This window comes from Lepidochelys kempii, chromosome 6 (genome assembly GCF_965140265.1).
Source record: "Lepidochelys kempii isolate rLepKem1 chromosome 6, rLepKem1.hap2, whole genome shotgun sequence".
Classification (NCBI taxonomy): domain Eukaryota; kingdom Metazoa; phylum Chordata; order Testudines; family Cheloniidae; genus Lepidochelys; species Lepidochelys kempii.
Window position 1 is genome coordinate 91,275,876 of NC_133261.1, and position 14,053 is coordinate 91,289,928.

General features: G+C 52.0%; 3 protein-coding genes across 12 annotated transcripts in view; 1 reads left to right on the forward strand and 2 right to left on the reverse strand.

Moving 5' to 3' along the window:
* The window catches only part of MLH3 (mutL homolog 3), a 43,341-nt gene extending 42,518 nt beyond the window's left edge, over positions 1–823 (reverse strand). For all 6 annotated transcript variants that reach the window (XM_073349199.1, XM_073349198.1, XM_073349200.1 and 3 more), the window contains exon 1: positions 554–823. The gene's annotated coding sequence lies outside the window, so the exon portion shown is untranslated. The remainder of the gene's footprint in view (positions 1–553) is intronic.
* Positions 824–2,377: 1,554 nt separating this feature from the next.
* Positions 2,378–7,376, reverse strand: ACYP1 (acylphosphatase 1). Of its 3 annotated transcripts, XM_073349217.1 has the most exons (4): positions 7,345–7,376; positions 5,809–5,866; positions 3,814–3,909; positions 2,378–2,827 (listed from the first exon to the last, which is right to left on the reverse strand). In XM_073349217.1, the coding sequence occupies exons 3-4, from the start codon at positions 3,895–3,897 to the stop codon at positions 2,612–2,614; spliced, it is 300 nt and encodes a 99-aa protein (XP_073205318.1). In that variant the 5' UTR covers positions 3,898–3,909; positions 5,809–5,866; positions 7,345–7,376; the 3' UTR covers positions 2,378–2,611. The 3 variants fall into 3 exon arrangements, with proteins under 3 accessions (XP_073205318.1, XP_073205319.1, XP_073205317.1); XM_073349218.1 differs by lacking the exons at positions 5,809–5,866; positions 7,345–7,376 and adding an exon at positions 4,350–4,459; XM_073349216.1 differs by lacking the exons at positions 5,809–5,866; positions 7,345–7,376 and having other exon boundaries at positions 3,814–4,333.
* Positions 4,577–10,922, forward strand: ZC2HC1C (zinc finger C2HC-type containing 1C). 3 transcript variants are annotated; one of them, XM_073349211.1, is made up of 3 exons: positions 4,577–4,616; positions 7,294–8,591; positions 9,985–10,922. In XM_073349211.1, the coding sequence occupies exons 2-3, from the start codon at positions 7,314–7,316 to the stop codon at positions 10,243–10,245; spliced, it is 1,539 nt and encodes a 512-aa protein (XP_073205312.1). In that variant the 5' UTR covers positions 4,577–4,616; positions 7,294–7,313; the 3' UTR covers positions 10,246–10,922. The 3 variants fall into 3 exon arrangements, with proteins under 3 accessions (XP_073205312.1, XP_073205315.1, XP_073205316.1); XM_073349214.1 differs by lacking the exon at positions 4,577–4,616 and adding an exon at positions 4,640–5,095; XM_073349215.1 differs by lacking the exon at positions 4,577–4,616 and having other exon boundaries at positions 6,972–8,591.
* Positions 10,923–14,053: the final 3,131 nt, after the last annotated feature.

The window sequence follows — 14,053 nt, forward strand, 5'->3', positions numbered from 1 at the left end:
ATTTTATACCACATTGATTCATTCATCACCTGTGGTGTTTAGCAGGATGTACACTTTTCCCTTGAATCTCACATCTACAGGTTAGAGAGAAGGGGATTGGGGAAGCACAGCTCCCTCTCCTGAGCTAAAAGCAGAGGGAAGCCCCTCTCCTTTCTCTTCCTTGAGAAGCAGCATTCCCGCTTAGCTCCCTTTCTCTTTGGCGGGTACAGCAAGTGCTCCCCTTCCTATTTCAATCCACTTCAATCATGGCCCAGATCCCAGGATTTAGCCTAGTCACAGGTGTCAGTGCAATCAGTTAGGCCCTGTCCACGCTACAGGCTATGACCAACTGGCTTTTTGGTTTGGGCAGGCCTAGGTCACTCGCCCCAGCACCTGCAACAGGTCCACACTGAGACCAAGGTGCCACGCAGGTGCCCGTGTGACACACGTTACAGCTATGGCTCTCTGCTGGGAGAGTTTGGTGCCCAGTTTCGCTAGGGCACTGCCCCGAATGCCAGGCAGGAAAGGAAGGGAAACAGTTCAGCCACCCCAGGGATGAAGTCTAGCAACTTACAAGCGACAGTTCCCCTGCCGCAGCAGCGTGAGGGACCTGTGCTGGCCCGGCCCTTGCCAATGCCAAACAGGGGCCTCCCAGCCCCTCCGCCACCATACCAGCTCAGAGAGGCAGCTGCATTTTGGTGACTAAATTAAAATGTCCCCGCACAGTCCCACAGAACCCGTTGAGGGGGGAGGGGCCTCCTCCACACCAAAGGCCGGGGCGCGAGACAGACCAACCGCCCGCCGCAGCTCTTCGGCTCGCAAGGTAGCCGTCCCAGACCCAGTTCGAGGGAAGAAAGGCGGGGAGAGGAAACCCTTATGGCACATGCGCAGTAAAGATATGTGGAGCCGCGGGAAGAACAATGACAGGCCGGAGGTGACTACAATTCCCAACATACAATGCAACATGATTCAGTGCATGCTGGGAGTTGTAGTCTTTCTTGAGCGTGGCCCATTCTGTCTTATTTTGTCAATTGATTACCGCCCACTGGCTCCGTCCTCTGTGGTGGGCAAACGCACCATATTGTCAGTTTTGTTCAGTGGGGCATGGCCAAGGTGTGTGCCCAAGGCTGCCCACTTTGATTCCCCTACCATCCCCTGAACAGTCTCATGAATGCAGCAGCAGTGCCTCTGGGAAAGCTGAGCAGACACAGACAAGGGAAGCGGTAGCATGGGAAATTAGGTTGGGGTTAAAATGGGATGGTGACTGATGCCATATAAATATCTAGTAAGCAGACAGGATGTTCCCTTGAGGGTGCAGATGGGTTGGAGGTCACTAGCCATATAGGGCCAGAAGCACATTCCTCCTACATTCCCCATTCACTTCTCCTTCCTCTCCCTATGTTAACACTGACTGGAGGCCCAACTGCCTCTATGCTGGCGTGCCTCACATGGTAGCGTATTAAAATCTCGGTGAGTGGCAGCATACAGGGTCTACCACACAGCAATCTGGGCTCACACAAAGAAGTAGTGGGCAGGCTAAGTTTACTGCAAATGGGACAAAAAAAATCTTAGGTTTCAGCGTAACTGAATGAAGTAATAATAATGGCATACCATGATTGCACAGGGATGCATGCCAAATAATAACAATATGGTAACCCAAAAAGCTGGTCCTATTTCAAACCCATTATGGCAGCTCCACCTGTGAAAGGAGTTGGTAGGTCTACCTGCTTATAGCCAAGTACCCATATGACAAAACCACCACTACTACAATTGGTTTTAATCAACCACTTTATTGGCAGTCTCAATATAGAGCCTAAAGACTGAATTGGCTACACAGACTGAATTCTCCTCTCCCTCCTAGGAATTAGCAGCAAGGCATGCTGTGCTACTACTCTACCGATCTGAGGGGACAGAGAAGACTTCAAGTTCTAGGCTTTTGGTCTTGCACCAGCCCTATTATATTCATTCATAAATTTTGAAAAACATCACAAGCAGCAGCAGCAATATCCCTTGCAGGTGGTGTTGTTGCAGTACCACTAAAAGCTTTCCCCCAGCTTGGCCAACTATCACCCAAAAACATTAATGATGCTGGTGTGAAGTACACACAATGCACCCAAAAGAACAGAAACTGCCAACTACAAGTCATTGCTGGATGGAAGATAAAACAGATGTTTCTGAGAACTGGAAATTTAAAAAATAAAGAGAGGCAAATGATTCTTTAATAGTATTTAGTATTAGAAGAAGCCAAAATTCCATGGTTCTGCCCTCTAAGGCATCAATTCCGAGGCTGGTTATGTGACTTCTGTGAAGTAGATGGGATACTATACTGACTGTGTGTTCTCTAAAATGCAAAATGAGTTTGAATGGTTACAAATAAATTCAGATATGAGAGGTTGGGTTTCCAAACAATCCCTTTATTAAAGGCAGTCTCACCCTCTAGTCTGCCTGTTTTCCTGCCCATGGGATTCAGGAAGGTTCAGGGTTAAATAGTATAACAAACAGACAATAAATTAGAAGAGTAACAAGATAAAACTAAGGGCTCTCTGTATTTGGACACTATCTGACTGAACAAGTAAAGGTTGGTGGGGAAGTTTTTGAGAGCTCAACTCCCTTCTCAGTGCTTTCTGTCTAGTTATTTCACAATACTGAAGTTCCTGTACTCCAGTGCAACAATCTTCTTCTCATTGCGGAATTCTGCTCGGTCGATGTGGGATTTGGGGCTTCCTGTCTTCCTGAGCCATTCCTGCAGCTGCCGTACCTTGACACTGCGACCTTGGATTTGTCCTTGCACAGTGCCGTCTTCGGTGTTTTGGACCCAGCCAACCACCCCCAGCTTCTTACCCTCAGCCTAGAAAGGAAATGGGAGATGAAGATGGGATTAATCTGAATTGAAGGCAGACCACAAACTGACATCTTTTTATAGGAATCAGTCCCCAGGGAGGACCATGGGAAAGCCATTGATAAGAGAAATCCCATGGAATAGCCAGACAGAATGTATTTTGGGATTAATCCAGTTATCCATTGTAACACCTTTACATTGAAAACAGCTCCTGCAATACATCCCTTGAGTTACCCCTAGGGAATACAATCCAGGTGTCACTGGCAACAGGCAGTGTCAAGAGATTCCAAACAAAACACAGCTGTGGCTATAAAAGCCATGATGCTAGTGACTCAGTCTCAGCTGAATTACTTACAAATGACCCAGCAGCCTCACAAAAGCCTCTGGGACCTTTGATGGAAAGAGTCTGTGATGGAGACCATTTGGAGATCACAACAGAATGTTGGCTGACCAGGAAGAGGGTAAGGTGACTCCCCAGGCTGGGAGGTTCCAAAAGGAAAAGACTGGCCTTGAATGTTAATGTTTTTCATTAAAGTACAAAATTTAACTCAGATTTTGTTCTCTAGGAGGGTCAGCAATAGCTAGACCACTCCAGTCCCAAGACAATACTCTTACTCTAGCAGCTGGAATTTAATGGGCTGTACTTATTTAGTGTGACAAGTCCTCAGCAAGTCACAACCCAACAACTGGACCACCCCACTCCTCTCCCCCAAAAAATGATGGATCCAGAAGGCAAGAGTGGTGACTCCTGCAGCTACCCCAAAAGGAGAAAACATAGAAGAGCAGTAGGGGGAAACATAAGCAGCTACAGGGCAGACAGGGCCAATGCCAACTTGGGAAAGGCAGCTCAGGCCCAGCTTGTGCTGAGATTCAAATGCAGATGCCAGTTCAGTACAGCCTGCGCCCAATGGTGCCTAGATCAAGGTGCCTGAGCAGCCCCATCCTGGCTGAGCTGCCAGCCTCGCCCTCTGCTCCAACATTTGCAGCAGACACACCTGGGTGTGCTTGCGGAAGAACACTCCTTGGACCTTCCCAAAGACTTCATAGTCCACAGAGATGAGGCTGTCGCCCTCAGCCATAGTGACGCAGGCCTGGTACAAAAACAAAGCGGCGACCATTAGCAGAGATCCAGGGGGATGCCGCTGCCGCCCTCCCCACCCACGCGGGCAAGACGGGCTTCCCGCAGGGCCCCACTGCGGCTGCATTACGAGGCTTGGGAGAGAGGGAGTGACCGGAGGGTGGGGGAGAGACAGGCGGGCCGGAACCGCGCCTTATTTGGAGCTTAAAGTCCCAGGACCCATGCCCAAGGAGGAGCCACTGAGCAGCCACTCGGCGCTCCCAGCAGGCAGGTAGGTAGAGCTGCCCCCGGCTCCCCGCCGTGCCCTGGGGGCGGGGTCACGCCTCCGCCAGCCCCCCCGGGCAGGCGTCCCGGCTCCGCCCACGACCTGTCCCCATCCGCAACTTCACGAATAAAGCAGCAGGGCTGGGAGACGGGTCGGAGCCCTTCGGGCGCGGGTCCCGCCGGACTCACCCGCCGGGGACCCGCCGCCAGAGCGAGAACTAGCACCGCCCAACCGCTGTGGCGCGCGCCAGCTTTTGCCGCCGTCGGGTCATAGAGCCGGGAACAGAGCCGCCCCAGACCATAGAGCGGAGCCGAGTGCCAGAGCGGCCGACTCGGCGGGAGGCTAGAGCGACGCTGGAGATAGCGTTGGCGTGCTGGTTTCCAGGCAACAGCAGTAAACAGTCAGTGCGCAGCGCGCGCAGCGCCCGCAGCCGCCCAGCGCGGCTGGAGGCCCAGGTGAGGATGGCGGCCACGGGGCGTTTGTTTCCCTGGGGGTGCGTGAGGGCAGCACCCCGCCCGTGGGGGACCTTTCCCAGGGCGGGAGTCAGGGCGGGGGCTGCTGCCGGGGTGTCGGAGCGTATCTGGACAGCCTCGCTCGCCGGGGGCCGGGGAGGGCGTTCCGTGGGGTGCCCGAGCACCTCCCAACACCCTTTCGCTGACCTGGGGATAACAGACCCCGAGAGGGGCCGGGCCGGGCCTTCCCCACGCGAAAAGGAGGAAGGGTTCTTGACTTAAGGGCCTGGTTCAAGTCTCGGCTCAGCAGCCGCCTCTCGCGGAGCAAGCCGTGACTTGTCTCTGCCTGACAACGCTGCCTGCCTCCGCGTCTGGGACACGGAAATACCCCACCAAGGAACGTGACCTCCTCGATTTTCACTGTCTGGGCTGAGAGAAGGGCAATAAAGGAAACAATACTCCGCATCAACTGCACTTTGCAGGTGCTGTCAACATTCATTCAGCTTTAGGGGCTGTTGGTTATTATAAGGAAAAGTGTGTGTGTGTGATAATAATAAATGCTGTTTAATTTGACAGAGTCCCTGCAAACCTTCCCCATTCTCAGCATTGTTTGCAATGTGCCACTTAGAGAGAGTTTGGTGAGTTCTAATGTCACTAGAAGGCTATAGCCTCAATTTCCTGGTCTTGATGGAATAGACATTTGATCACAAAAACAGGACCACAAACAGTGCTGACTGACTTCAGAACCCAGCTGACCCCTTGCAGCTCCAGTGTTTTAATTTAAAACACAACAGAACTTACAGTGCCCCTATCAAAGGCACAATAATTAGAAGGTAAAACTGGGTTCCAAGATAGCTGAAGCTTGCAGGTTACCGCAGACACTTGCCCGCTTAGAACCCAATTAAATGCCCAGTTAAGAGCTTCCTCTCTTATTACTTGTTTTATCCCTTAATTGGCAAAATCACTGCTGCTGTCACAGTCCCTTTCCACCAATCAGCTGTTCAACAATTGTTTTGAATTCAAATTAAAAACTTCTGTAACCACTTGTCCAAATTGGTAAAACTTGATGCCATGAAGCAAATGTTGGATGTTTGTACACCCACCCCAATCATAGTGCTACAAGTACGATTTTTAAGAGCACATGACTTCTTCAGAGCTAAGTTGTAGCAAAGGGTACACTGCCACCAGTACCTACCTGAAAGTTGTTGCAGTCAGTGGGCGTGCCACTGGAATTCTAGCAGCCTTCTCAGCAGCTGGGGATTAGACCAGAAATAAATCCGCATAAAAAACCCACCAAATAGTATGTGACCTTTACATGAGCATATCTCAGCCCAAAGCCTATATGTCCTCATCATCCCCTGCTGTACTCTTAGCTTAGATTACACTCCTAAGGGCAGTGGCTTTGTGCTGGTTTGTAAAGCTCCATATATGCTTGTGATGGTGTATAATTGGCCTTGCCCTATAGGAACCTCAAGTTATTTGTTCAGGCTGTGTGCTGTAGGAGAGCATGCTGCAGGAGCAGGGTAACCTGCTTCTGGAGGTTTCTGTATGTTGACTCTACCTGTAGCATATAAGAATCTGTGTTGCCAGAATCCAAAGAACACTTGCTTCTCTAGCTGGTGTTGCAAATTCTAAAGGGAGGAACCATGGAGGGGACTTAACAGATATTTTTGGGCAATAGACTTCCCTGCTGGCTGAGCACATTCCTGCTGCTTTCGTAGCAAGACATTGCACAGGCAGAGAAAGAAGCAATTTATTTCCAACTGCATTAGAGAATTCCACAGGTAAAACCAGGAGAGGCCTTCAAAGAGGCCCTGCACCTCAGGGAAGGCTCACAGAGGGCAGAGTAATCACACAAGCTCTCCAAAGCTCCATTAATGTCCTTTGGGCTGTTCAGGCTGCTGCCTCTAGAGCAGGGGTGGGCAAACTATGGCCCGCAGGCCAGATCTGGCCCGTCAGTCATTTTAAACCAGCCCTCGAGCTCTTGCTGGGTCACAGGGTCAGGGGCTGCTCCATGCGGCTCCTGGAAGCCGTGGTATGCCCCCCCCCCGGCTCCAATGGCCCCCCCCGGTGCTCCAGTGGGAGCTGCAGGGGCGGTGCCAGCAGATGGGGCAGCATGCAGAGCAGGCTGGCCGTGCCTTCGCATAGGAGCCAGAGAAGGGACATGCCGTTGCTTCCGGGAGCCTCTTGCACACCTGAGCCCCTCGCAGCCCAGCCCTGATCCCCCTCTGAACCCCTTGATCCCAGCCTGGAGCACCCTCCTCCACCCCAAACCCCTCATCCCCAGCCCCATCCCAGAGCTTGCACCCCCAGCTGGAGCCTGCACCCCTGCCCCAGCCATGATACCCCTCCATCCCAGCCCAGAGCACCCTCCTACACCCCAAATTCCCCATCCCCACCCCAGAGCTCACCTCCCACTCCCCAGCCTGGAGCCCCCTCCTGCACCCTGAACTCCTCATTTCTGGCCCAACCCTGGAGCGCACAGCCCCAACCAGAGCCCTCACCCCCTCCCACACCCTAACCCCAATTTTGTGAACATTCATGGCCTGCCATACAATTTCTATTGGCCTGAGGGCCACATCTGGGAAAACGTTTGTCCACTCCTACTCTAGAGCGTTGATTTTGGGGGAGGAAGCCCCAGCTTGGGAACAAACATGTTTATAATGTGTTTTTGCCCCAGTGTTCTACCACAGGCACTGAATGGCTCAGCTGCAACTGGCTGTGTGTCCACCTGTGGATTCTATGGTGGCAGCTCCCAGTCTTCCATTGACAGGGCAGAAGAGATACCATCCCAAGGCCCTTGGGCACCAGTCCCAGCTAGAACATCTGAAGAACAACTTCCAGCAGCAACTCCTGCGTGACAAGGAGGAAAAACTGAAGGATCTTTGCATCTGCAAAAGCCGGAGTTATTCCTGCTCTCTCTTTTCTGGGAGCAACCAGCAAGACTCTGGACTAGAAGGCTTCTACTCTGCTGGACCCCACAGCAGGTATCTCACCAGCCAGACCAGTACTTTGCCCTCCAAGTGGGCAGCCAGGCGGAGAGAAGGGGTGGACCGGTCCTACCCTTTGAAACCAGTCTTTCACCGCAAGGCTGAGAGTGTTCCAGTGGTCAGCACAGGTCTGCTCAGGAGCTCACCACCCATGGCTGAATCTCCCAGCAATAGATCTAGCTCAAAGAAGAGAGGAAAGTTGCCAGCAGCCAGGGCCCAACCAGCTGTATTCCCATCTCCTTTGGCAGCAGAGCAGCCTAAGCAGTCAGCCACACATCCAAGCAGGGCAGAGTTGGGTTACATCCAAAGGCTGGAGGCAGCTGGGCAGAGCCTGGAGGAGGAGATCCGAAGGAAAGAGGCCCTCCTCAGGGAGAAGCTGAGGAGAACAGAGGAGGAGCTCAGGCGGATCCAGAGAGAGAAGCAGCAGGTGGAGGTGGAAGAGAGAAAGGAGAGAGAGGGTCTGAGGATGCAAGAGAGGAAAGCGGCAGGGCTTTCTGGAGGGAACATTTTCAGGGCTACAGCCAGGCCCAGTGAGGGGGACTGTGATTGGGAGCAGTCTTCAGAGGGTGCCATGCCTGTGCCAAACAATACCCACCTTCCCCATGTGCTGGGCATAGAGAGACTCAAGAAGGGGCGGCTGGTGGCCAGCAACAGCAAAATTCAAGAGCACATGTCTTTGGAGAGCATGGCCTCCTGTTCAAAGTTGGTCATGAAACACAGCCAAGGTACACCTGCAGCAGCCCCCTCAGAACAAGACCCTGCAGCAGAACTGTTGCATTCACAGGCTCCCATTGGCGCGGAGCAGGGAGAGCTGGGAGAGTGTGGCTTCTGTGGGCGTAGGTTTCTCCACCTCCGGCTGGAGAAGCACATGTATGTTTGCAGCAAAAGCCAAGGCTCCAAGAGGAAAGTATTTGATTCAAGCATGGCCAGAGCCAGGGGAACTGAGCTGGAGCAATATCAGCACTGGAAGGGCAAAAACACCACCCAGGTAACATGCACTTCCAGGCAACTGGTTGGCCTGGGGGTGGATCAGTCCTTCCCCCTTGGAACCCTCTTTAAGAAGGATGGAATTATATCTGTTTTAATAATACTTACTATGCTCCTGACACTCCATTCAGGCCCACTAGAATATAGACACCTTTAAGGGATAAGCCAGCAACGAGCCCATGGACAGGATCCAGCATTAGAAGGTTTAAGGGGCTTGGTTTAGGACACTGAAACTTCCTGGAGATAGTCACCTGATCTCCAAAATAATGAAGGGGTATGAAAGAACTTGCTCATAGGTAGGGCCCTACTAATTTCATGACACTGAAAAACATGTCCTGGACTGTGAAATAAGCCTTTCCCTGTGAAATCCAATCTCTGTGTGCTGTTGGGAGTACCCCAGCTGGTAGCTCCTAGTCCAGGCTGGGCTGGGCAGGACGTGTCCTTCCCCTGCACAGATGCTCTTGGTGGGGAGATCAGATCCACCCCCTGAGGCAGCACAGAAATGAGGGTGGTACACCCTCACTTCTGTGCTTCAGCAGCCCCAGAACTGGGCTTGGGGCTCCTGCTGGGACAACCGGGCTTCTGCCAGGGGTTTGGGGTGCCCCCAAATTGGCCTGGGCTCCTGGGCACAGTTAATCCACCACTGGCCAAGACTAGCAACTAGGCAATCCTGACTGGGGCACTCTCAGCAGCAAGGGGGAGATCAGGACCCCCCCCCCCCTCCACTTCCCATAGGTGCTGGAACAGGGGGTGCTGCACCTGCTGGTTTGTAGTGGTTTCCATCATTTACAGGGTTTACAGTTTTGCTTAATGGCTCTCAGCACCCTCACTATAAAAATCCTTCCAGGACCTATGCCATTTCTGGGCCTTTTACACCGTGCAAAGGGAAGAATCTCCTCCTACTGAAAGGGGCTCAACCCACTCCAGGATGCTCCCAGTGGGGGCAACCTCTTATTGGTGGGAGGGGGGGGTCTGCTGTGTTGAGGTTGGGGGAGCTGCAGTATAATTGGGGCTGCTATTGGGGGGCAGGCTGGGACCTGATCTAAAAGCCTATTGTTAAAACAAACCAATGGCAAGGGGAACATTAACATCCCTCAGCCAAGCTCCAGCAGCCCCTGCCTGGTGTATCTTGGCCTCACTTCTGCAGGCTCCCTTTAAGTGGCTATTTTCCCCTGCTCCTGGTGACTGATACCTTCTCTTGACAACCACCATCTGTCTTGGCTGCCTTAAAGGAGTGGTACCAATCTGGGGGTTTGCTGCACTGGAGGTGGGGTCAGGGCTGAGTATGGGGTTGGGCCCTCTCTGAGAAGATGGTGAGTAAAGGCGCAGGACCTGGAGTCAGCCCAGTTATAGCTCCTGCCATCTATACTAATCACTCTTCCCCTTCTGTGCAGAATGAGCCACCCAAGACAAACTGGAGACAAAAGCATGAGTCTTTCATCCGGACCCTCCGCCAGGCCCGTGAGATGCAGCATGTGATCTCCAAAGGGGGGAAGCTCTCAGACCTGCCACCACTGCCCCCTGTAGAGAACCCAGACTATATCTCCTGCCCCCACTGCAACCGCCGCTTTGCACCCAAGGTGGCTGAGAGACATATTCCCAAATGCAAGACCATCAAGAACCGACCCCCACCACCACCACAAAGGAGACGTTAAGGATGACACACTGCAGTGAATCCTAGCTCCCTCTCCCAAACTGGCTTCCATCTAGAGGAAGCTTTGTGTTCTTCCCATCCCCCAAGCAGGCTGCTAACTTTTAAGAGATCCCCATGTAACGTGAGTAAGAAGCTCAGGCCCCATGAACAGAATACTAAAGTGCTTGTACTTTGAGCTGCAGCCAGTGGTTCCTGAGTGTGTGCAGATAGGTCCATGACAGTTTAGGCCACTACCCTACTGCTGCTGGTTCCCATTTCTTCCCCTTCTACAGCTCTTCACAAGGAGTTCTAGTTCTCTTGATGGAAGAGATTGCTGGGTCTTGCTGTGAGTGGGAGGAGATTACCATGATGTCCCTTGTGTAGGGAATGGGGTTGTCGGTAGGACAGCAGCAAGGGAAGAACCACCATGGATAGGCTGGTCCTCAGAATCATGGTTGGGGCTATGGGCAGGTGGTGGGGGTGGAAGGTTGAGGGCTCTTTCCTCTGACATGAAGTAGTACACAGTGTGGGGCAGAGGTCATCCAGATTTCACAGATGGAAAGAAGCCCTTTAGTTAGGCACAGCCAGTGCTCAGCCTTGAACCAGCCACACAAAAATACCCCTTCCCTGCTGAGATCAAACTGATATTTGTATAAACAATGAGGAGGCCTAAACACCTTAGAGCCTAACAAATTTATTTGGGCAGAAGCTTTTGTGGGCTAAAACCCACTTCAGCAGCTGCATGGAGTGAAAAAAACAGTAAGCAGAATTCATAGCACATGAATTCTGCTTACTGGTTTTTTCACTCCATGCATTGGATGAAGTGGGTTTTAGCTCACGAAAGCTTCTGCCCAAATAAATTTGTTAGGCTCTGAGGCAGAGGTGGGCAAACTATGGCCCGTGGGCTGCATCTGGCCCATGGGACCCTCCTGCCCAGCCCCTGAGCTCCTGGCCCAGGAGGCTAATCCCCCTGCTGCCTCAGCTCACTGTGCCGCCAGCACAATGCTCTGGGCAGTAGGGCTGTGAGCTCCTGGGGGCGCAGCTGCAGAGTCTGGCCTGACCCAGTGCTCTGTGCTATGCGGCATGGCTGCCTGTCCTGGTGCAGCCATGCTGCCAGCCACCGGTGCTCCAGGCAGCGAGATAAGGGGGCAAGGAGCTGGGGGGGGTTGGATAAAGGGCAGGGGAGTTCAGGGTGGTGGTTAGGAGCCAGGAGTGTGGATAGGGGTCGGGGCGGTCAGAGGGCAGGGAACAGGGGGATTGAATGGGGGCAGGGGTCCTGGGGGGGCAGTCAGGAAGGAGAGGAGGGGTTGGATGCAGCAGCAGGGGCAGTCAGGGGACAGGGAGCAGGAGGGGTGGGTAGGGTACAGGTCCCAGGGGGGCAGTCAGGAATGAAAGGAGGGATTGGATGGGGTGGCAGGGAGCAGTCAGGGGTGGGTGTTCCAGGGGTGGTCAGGGAAAAGGGGTTGTTGCATGGGGCAGGGGTCCTGGATGGGGGGGGGCAGTCAGGAAGGAGAGGGGGTGGCAAGGGGCAGCTAGGGTGGGGGGTCCAGAGGCAGTCAGGGACAGAGAGCAGGGGGTTGGATGGGGCAGGAGTCCTAGGGGCAAGAAGCAGTGGGGTTTGGATAGGGGGCAGGGGCCAGGTCATGCCTGGCTATTTGGGGAGGCACAGCCTCCCCTGATTGGCCCTCCATACAATTTTGGAAACCAGATGCAGCCCTCAGACCAAAAAGTTTGCCCGCCCCTGCTCTAAGATGCCACAAGGACTCCTCCTTGCTTTTGCTGATACAGATTAACATGGCTACCACTCCGAAACCTGATATTTATATGTTAACACCCTGACTGTGCTGAAGGAAGCGCCTGCCTTCAAAACAGCTGGGGAGTGGGCTGGAATTCTACTGCTGTTTAGCTGCAGATGCTGGCACATGAAAGCCCCCAAAGATCAACTCTCCAGCTTCATCCACCAAGCCTGTGTGGCTGTCTCTGGGAAGAGCAGGTGGGAGGGAGTTCTCAGTTCCTACAGTAGTGAGGCCTTGTGTGGGATGATACAGTAGTTTGGATAAGTCAGGGAAGGTAGTTTCCTTGCAGAGAGACTGGGAAGATAAATGACATTAGTACATTAGAACAACGTACAAATTACAACTTTCCTTCCCTCTGTTTCTAACAGTCCCTAGAGGCAGAATCCAGAACTGCTTCCCTCTCTCAGCTGCTTTTTGTGCTCAGTCCTGTTTGTTTTTGAGCTGAACAATGAAAACAGAGCAGGTAGGCTCATTCTGTGCTTCTCCTGCAATAGCCCACAGGAGGATTTATTTAGCTTGTTTCCACTGGAATTCAGGAAAATCCTTGGACTGTTTCTATTGGACTTTGGGTCAGTAACATTTTGCTTTTAAACATGCAAAACCCTTAATTTGGGGCCATGTTTGACATACCATCTCTTTAATCGGAAGAGCAGACTGGGGAGCGGGACCCATAAAATGCAGCTTCAGCACAGGAATTCCTTGGGGCAGAAAGCTTACAGATGAGGCCTCATAGTAGCAGGGGAGCTATGCACCACCAGCCACTTACTTAGTATTTGGAGAGGCATCTTTCAGCCCAAGTGTGCTTGTTCCAGTGTCAACTGTGGAATGGTAAAGACTCCTAGAGCTAGGACAGGGCCTTTAGGCTACAGGGTGACTGTTACAAAGGGATTACTTACCAGGTACACGAACTTGGACTCTGATGCAAGGTTCTTTCCAGCCTCAGTTTTCCATGGAGAGCATCCAGGCTAGCAGATGTCTTTAGGCCCTATGTAAGTAGCAGGTTGTTCAGTACTAACAAAGTCCTAGCAGGTGGGTCCCAAGCAGTGTAGGGATACCAATGGAAGAACAAGTAATTCACGAGAGCAGAAAATGAACAAACAAGCCCAGTAACTTTTTCTTCAAGGCACATGGTGGTCCTGCCCCAACTCAGCACAACCTGGGGAAGATACACAGGGGCCAGACTGAACTAGGCTTAGTCAGAGGCTGGATATTTGGAAATAGTCCTTGACTGTGAGGTGTGGAATAGTCTCCCAAAGAAATAGGAGACCTCCTGTCCCCAAGATAAGTGGGCGAAGCTCCCTCCCTTGGGACACTATGGTAGTGCTCAAAAGCCCCAATTAGTGTTAAAGCTGGATGGTGCTGGGCACTGTGCAAGCACTGAAGAGCTTACAGCCTAGGAAGAAATATTAAAATCCAGAGACAGGGTCTGAAATGAGTTCAACATACATGCAGAGTGATCATGGGAGGCTGGGCACATGGCTTAGTAACTCCATTTCTGGTTTTATTATTATGGGATAGCAGTGAGGTCACAGGAAGGCTGGAGAGGAGTAAATAGCAAGAAAATGGGGAAGGGGGGAGAGTGGAAATTCATCTGAACTGATAAATTAATTTTTAAAATGAACTAAACACGAAACTAGTTTAAGAAAATCAGTATCGTAACCCCTGTGATGTGTTTATATTAAATCCAATTTTACATGATCCTCACCCTGTTCTCAATGTGCCAAAGGCTGACGGTGTCAACAATGCTGATCTGCATCACAGAAGTCAGCAGGGGAAGTTGGTAGGGATAATGGGGCTCTTGGGAAGTTGTGGGAGGCAGTTTGGGATTGTGGGATAAACACACTCGGCAAGTTTCTGTGAAAAAGATGAGCAGTTTAAATAGTTAATGGTGACATTGAAGTTGTAGACCAAATTGTCTGCTGGGGTTACATCACTGAAGTCAATGGAATTATGCCAGGAGATAATTGGCTTGCCATCTTTATGTTTCAGAGTCAACAATGGCCAGTTCACTGCTCTTGTTGAGCTATCGTTTCA